The sequence below is a fragment of the Microtus ochrogaster genome, linkage group LG2, assembly GCF_000317375.1.
Source record: "Microtus ochrogaster isolate Prairie Vole_2 linkage group LG2, MicOch1.0, whole genome shotgun sequence".
NCBI lineage: Eukaryota > Metazoa > Chordata > Mammalia > Rodentia > Cricetidae > Microtus > Microtus ochrogaster.
The window spans coordinates 19,362,557-19,369,528 of NC_022028.1; the positions used below are offsets into that span (position 1 = coordinate 19,362,557).

The following is a 6,972-nucleotide window of genomic DNA, read 5'->3' on the forward strand; positions in this document are numbered from 1 at the left end:
GCCCAGCGCGCTCTGCCGCCTCAGCCCCGCGCCGCACGGCCCCCCGCCTCGCCCGCACCATGATCGCCGCGGCTTTCCTCGTTTTGCTGAGACCCTACAGCATCCAATGTGCTCTCTTCCTCTTGTTGCTTCTGCTGGGCACCATTGCCACCATCATTTTCTTCTGCTGCTGGCACCGCAAGCTCCAGAAAGGGAGACATCCGATGAAATCGGTCTTTTCGGGTCGTTCTAGAAGCAGAGGTGAGACACGCCACCACTGGCTTCTTCTGGGCAGAAGCGAGGTTGAAGCCTCCTCTGCCACTCCTGCCCCCTTCATTGCCCACTCTCCAAGCTATGTGCATTTATTTATTTAACGCGCCCTGGCCTTTTGCCCTCGACTCCGTCCAAAGATCACCAGGGTTTGGATAGCCACGGAGATTCGGAGGTGATGGGAGGAAGTATCAGACTCGATCCTTAGGGTCAGTTTGCTAAATTTTTAGCCCAGAAGGTAATTGTAGTGGAATCCTGGGCTGAGGCACTCTTCCCTTTACACAACCTTTGCTGGAGCTTGGAGATGTAAAAAGAAAAAAAGAAAAAAAAAAAGTAAGGCGTGATAATTTGGGGGCTCCCCTACCAACTTTGCTTGAACTTCTTGCAGAGAAATCACCCTAGAGACACCCATACTCCCTCCGCCCCGCCCCAGCATGCCCACCGAATTAGAGAGAGACTTCTAGAATGTGCTTTTCCCGAATCCAGGTAAATGATCAGCAACTCCGCAGGCTGTGAACAAGGAGTTAACGAAGTCTCATTTTCCCTCTTTTCTCCCCAGATGCTGTTCTGAGATCTCATCACTTTCGCTCTGAGGTAATTTATTTAGTACACTGTCAAGGTCAGAGGTAGCATTCTTTCCTGAGTGCCAGTATTAATCACGTGCGTGTTAAGAAGCCGGTAGGACACCGGATGGGAAGCTTGCAGACCCCAAGCCCAAACTGGCATGCTTCTTTCTAAGCAATTCCACGGCGAAACCCAGGGAACGTTATAACAGATTTTGTGTGTGTGTGTGTGTGTGTGTGTGTGTGTGTGTGTGTGGAGTTCTGTGTGGAGTCTGCTTCACAAGAGGTGGGAGGGGCAGACCCTGAAAGTGCAGCAGGCCTTAGAGAACTTAGCCAGGGAATGGCTATCAGTTTAGCATACAGTCTGGATCTATGGTGGAAACACTTCCTGGGCGGTCACCGAGGTCGGTAGTTGTGAACTCGGATAAACCACAAAGGTAAAACTGTTAGGACCTTAGCACAACAGTTTCAACCACATACATTCCAGCTGGGACTCCAGGTGACATTTTTGCTAGCTTAGAAAGCTGTCCACGAGGGTATTTAGGACACGGAAGTGGTGTCGATGAAGACGCAGCAGAGAGTGTGTCGTTGATATGTGCGTCAGACTATCCTGTAGAGTCGGTGGCTGGACATTGTAGGTGAGACTGCCGGAGGACCAGCTGCAGTTAGAGCAAGGTACAAACTCAGCCTGAACCATCAGATTTCTCTACTTTCGGGATGCTCAGTTAGAGCAAGACAGTGTTCTTTCTTGGGGGGAAGCTGCACAGACCGGGGTGTGGAGGCTGCTTTGTGATACAGCTTACTCACTTCCGCAAAGTATTGTGTGTATCCCTTCTCCTGCAAGCTCCTTATTTACCTGAAGCTACTCCACATCTTGTTTTGCTTGCTAATCGGAGGTTGCATCGCATCCCGGTGATTGTTTAAACTTACCTGCATTGTCATAACGTTATTATGTTCCACACTGAGTGATTCTATTGAGTGTGCCCTGGAAGTGAGAACCCTGTGCTAGTTAAGATTTGTGAGAAAAGAATTTGTCAACAGTCAGCAGGCCTGTATCACGTTTTATACTAACTAGCGTGTGTGTGCTAGGGGGGATTGCTGGAAAAACAGTTTTGCCATCTGTAAAACAGGGCCAGCAGTTTCTGCAGGGCTATATGTGGAAAGTTATTTTCAAAATTATGTAAAAATTAATTAGTTCATAGGAGGTATTTAGTTTTGGGTAACCGTCATACGTTTTGCAGAATTGGATTGAAAATTGTCGGGTGTGGTGGCACACGCCTTTAAACTTGACACTCAGAGGTAGAGGCAGGGGATCTCCATGAGTTTGGTGGCCAGCCTGGTTTGCATAGTGAATTCCAGAACAGTCAGAGCTGCATTGCTATATTTGTGAGACCCTGTTTGAAAAAAAAAAAAAAGGAAGAGGAGAAGAGAAAGAAAAAGAAAAAATATGTAAAAAAAAATATCAAGGTATGTTTGTAATGAAGTCTTTAGAAAATTAGGTCAGCTTTATGGACTACAGCATGAACTGGGTCTGTTGTGAAACAGTTCTTGAATAGCTCATCAATTAAGTAGAACAATTCATTTAGATGCAGCAAGCAGTAAATAGTGCGCAGTGTGCAAGCGCTATTAAGGTGTAGGGGACTGACTTGAAAAAGATCCACCAGTTCCGTGGACAGAAATGACAGTGGAGTAAGGCTGCTGCCGATGAGCCTCAGACGTTCTGAGCGCCCGGGGAACTTGTGGGATGTGGCTATGTCTTTGTGTTTCGTTCTGCTCAAATTTTGTCTTGAGCTTGTGTTTGTTGAGAAGTCTGGGAATAGCTGTTCATTGCCTTATCTTGCTCTGTAAGACTGCCAGTTTAGTTGAAATCTTTGTGTATACTTGTTGCTTGCTTTATGTGGTAGCCTGTGAGTTCCTGAGGGCAGAGCCGAGGTCTCTTGTAGATACCACTGCCTGGCTCAGTGCCTCATTCAGAATGGGTTCTTCATAAATGTCTATGGGATGAATGGGAACAGTCTCTCGGTGGGCAAATAGAGCTCAGAGTTGGACAGGAGGGAAAAAAAAGCATTCTTGGAACATGGCTTAGAATTAGGCAGTGCTTATTTACCGTTCCCAGGCTATTCAATTAGAATTTTACTTATTTGTTTTTTAAAATAGGGTCTCACTATGCATCTCTGGCTGCTCTGGGACTCACTATGTAGATGAGGCTGGTCTCGAACTCACAGAGATATACCTTTCTGTGTTTCTTGAGTGATTGGCTTTTTCCAGTTCTTTAAAAAAAAAAATTACCTTGGTGTTTGTAGTAAAACCTAAGGTACTCATTGTAACAAAAAGATTCTGTTGGAATTTCTTTTTTTCCTCAGTAAAATAAAATGTAATATCAGCTTAATTTGTTGATGGGCTATGTATGGTAAACCAAGCAAGGAATGCCATTTTATATGTGAAAGTTCGTAGACGGTGTTGCACAAGAATGTCATATTTCGTCACTGTCTTCTGTTTACCACAAACAGAGCATTTCCCCTTGAGCAAAACACAGGATATATTTTCTTCTCACTCTTAGAACATTTTTTCTGCCAAATTTTTTCTCCTTAAAGAACTCCACATTTACTTGAAGCATGTTTAATAAGTTAGAGTGGACACAATGAATATTTTATTCCTGCTGCTTTTTTTTATTAGCAATTGCTACAAAATTTTATTATCAAAGCCAATACTTCGCCTTTCTGGCAAGTTCTAATCACATTGGGGTTAGTTTCTAGTGCTTGCTCTTCTCCATGCCAATCTTAGTAAGTGGATATAATTCACTTTCAGCATTTCTGTCCTGGTCAAATGAGAAACACGATGTAGGATCTGCTGACTCACTTTGAAACCTGAACAGGCTGTGACAGAATACTTTAACTGATGAAGTTTGGGAAACATTTTGCTGTTTCATCTGGCAGAGGGCATGGATGGTTTCTACCACTCACGCCTCCAGGGAGGAGTCGGCGTGGAAGGGGAATTTTGAGGTGCTCTATCTGAGGTGATCAGAATAATACTTCCTAAGGAGAAAGCACAGCTTCGAGGGCTCTGCCAAAGAGATGAAGGCAGCCCCCAAATCTCTTTCTCCTCGTCTGTGTTTACTGCCTCATTTCTTCAATCCAAGCTCTTTGTGAGAAACTATAAGTCAGCAATACGAATGTTCAAGCGGTGCGCTAGGTCTGTAGACACCACCAGCACTTCCTTTGCAGATGCAAGCTTTTTAATAAGCCTTTAAAATTTTAATAACAGCATATGAGAAAGTGAAATTAACCCCTCTAGCAATGTCTATGCAATTTTTACCTGACCTTAGAGGTTCAGTTAGGTAGAAATATGTGTATTGCTTGCTCTTAAAAACTCGCCGTGTGTGTGTGTGTGTGTGTGTGTGTGTGTGTGTGTGTGTGTGTGTGTGTGTGTGTGTGTGATTTCATTGTAAACCGTTAGTGGGTTTCCCATTGATGTAGGACAGTCTATAAATCATGTGTACCTCCTGATTTCCAGCTGTCTGGCACTTCTGAAGTGCACTTTCCCAAAGACTTGCAATGTTTCGTGTTGAGACTGTGAACAGTGGTCAATGTCACCCTAGGTCCTGTAGTGAAAGTCAGGCTGTGACAGTCCTGTTTTGGAGGACATTTCAGAGAGTGATATGGCTAGCTGAGGCACCGTCCTAGTATAAAGGAGAATCTTGGTGTATTGTCCTTCATAGAATGAAGACAGTTATAATGCTTTCGAGAGTCCCGGAGTGAATGGTGGTAAATGATCCCTATTCATCTGCTCAGGGAATAAGGGACGCCTTGTTTGTCTAAGGAAGGAGCCTGCCCTTTCCCGCCACCAGGATCTGAGTGAATATCTTTTCTTCCTGCTTCAGGCAAAGGAACCAAGAGAGTTAACTCAGATTAAGCAGTTCCTGAAGAGTCACACAGGAAGGGACGGGGTGGTAAGACGAGAACCACCGCTACCTTTTGTCTCCTTTTGGGGCTGACCTGCGTCACTCCTAACCCAGACAGAAATGCGCCCAAAATTCTCAATGGAAGAGAAAAACTAAGTTGAGTGTTCTCAGTGCATACTTTCTTTTTTTTAATATTTATTTATTTATTTATTATGTATACAATATTCTTTGTGTATGCCTGCAGGCCAGAAGAAGGCACCAGACCCCATTATAGATGATTATGAGCCACTATGTGGTTGCTGGGAATTGAGCTCAGGACCTTTGGAAGAGCAGGCAATGCTCCTAACCTCTGAGTCATCTCTCCAGCAGTGTATACTTTCTACAAAACTGGATAGACACATTTGTTATTTGCTTTCCTCACCCTTATTTATTCAAGCTCTATGGATGAAATGTATTGTACTGTTTGCTCAAAGCCTCTGGCCTCATTGGATGCCCAAGTGTCCCTGTTCCAAACTCTGGAGGATGAGCAGCAAAATAACCACATTACATAGTTTCTCATTAGACTCCTGTGTTTCATTAAGAATTACTACCCCTTCTAGATATGTATATGTAAAGAGCACATGGTACATATGCATGTAAATATGTGCAACTATTATGTTTTATGGAGCAGTTTAAAAATAACTTTATACTTTTCAAAAACTGAAAAAAATCACCCAGTGTTCTGAGTTGGGGAAAATAGTCCTTTATTATTGAGCTCTCCTTTATCATTAGGTTATTGGTACAAATAAATTTTTGTCTAGTGTCATTCTAGGTCTAGATTAGTTTATACTAATTAAAACAATCATGAGTAGTAACTATATAAATGATATGGTGTTCATTTAGTGTGATCCAATAATTTTCAAAGTAAATACATTAGTCTTTTCTTTATGAAGTACTGTGTTAGACACCAGGGCTGACAAAGATGCTGTACATACATACATACATACATACATACATACATACATACATACCCCATAGTCACACAGCATCCTTGCTGAAATCTAATAGTTACTGGTTCTTCTGTTACAGTAACTGAAGTGCTGTGCTGTTGCCAACTATGAGTCACCCATGCAGTGAAAGCATCAGAGACTGTGGCGTGCAAATGTGCAGCCAATGCAGATGTCTAAGTAACAGATTAGCCCTCTCCATGGAACTTACGATTTCAGCACAGCCGTTCACACCGCTCTTACCTTACAGAATAACAAACCAGCTGCTGAGTGCAAAACAGAACCCCCCAAATATTAAAATAAGGTTACTCCCACTTTTCATGTGTCTAAGCAAAAGCATATTCCAAGTTTGAATATTTGTCCAACCTTTAGCCTGAAGAGTGAGCCCATGCTTCAGATTGTAGAACAGAACGGGTTTGATCGTGCTGGATTATTGAAAGGGGTGTGTGTACCGAGGTTCACAGCACTGTGCAGAACTCACAGGCTCTCCCACTACCCGCCATGCTCCTCGATCAAGGCGCAGCCCCTTGCATCTCACTGGCCCCACAGCTCCATTGCAGGCAGTGTTTCTACGGTGCACAGAGCATCACACTGCCAAGGTATCCTGTGGAACATGGCTTCCGCCTTCTGGGTTGGGCCAGGTGAGGGAAAAAGGCACAGCAAGTTATGTGCAGGAGAAGAATGATGGCAATGGCAGATGGTGGACACTGTCCTCGCAGGGGTGACATTCATGCTGCAGTACAGGGGTGAGACTGTAGCCAGCCGACAGCAGGAGCCAGAGCGGAACAGCACACCCTACAGTCACTCCTCAGTGTCTGACTAGAATAAAGGGCTCGGGATTTTCAAAGACTCTGAAGCTTGGATATGGCTGTGAGTGCCAGCTGCAATGAAAATGAATTTCGTACACTACTTGACAGCTGTGGTAAAACTATCTGATTTGAACACTTAGGAGGGTGCTTGACATGAACCTCTAGGAGAAGCAAAACACCAGCACATTCTAGTTTCCTTTTGAGCAGCTATAGCGGAGCAGTCTGACCACACTCCTTTCTCACCTTCAGGGAGAATGACAGACCTTGGCCTGTGCAGCAGAGCAGTTGAACAAACATGGGGTTGGGCCTTTCTGCTTCCTAGGAAGCTCAGATTTGTAAGGGTAGCATGTTTTGTGGTCCAAGGATCGGGTGTTGGTGGATTCTGTCCTAGCTGCAGATGCCATCTGTCTAAGGTACGTGTGTGTGTGTGTGTGTGTGTGTGTGTGTGTGTGTGTGTGTGTGTG

At 44.2% G+C, this 6,972-nt stretch overlaps 1 protein-coding gene across 8 annotated transcripts in view; it reads left to right on the forward strand.

The window, feature by feature from the left end:
* The first annotated feature begins 9 nt into the window (after positions 1 to 9).
* Dst (dystonin) overlaps positions 10 to 6,972 on the forward strand; it is a 399,168-nt gene continuing 392,205 nt past the window's right edge. For 5 of the 8 annotated variants that reach the window (XM_026785503.1, XM_026785502.1, XM_026785505.1 and 2 more), the window contains exons 1-2: positions 60 to 240; positions 809 to 843. In XM_026785503.1, coding sequence (XP_026641304.1) covers positions 60 to 240; positions 809 to 843 — 216 coding nt within the window. Of the gene's footprint in view, positions 241 to 808; positions 844 to 6,972 lie in introns of all 8 variants that reach the window. The other 3 variants (XM_013351021.2, XM_026785512.1, XM_026785510.1) reach the window with 2 other exon arrangements.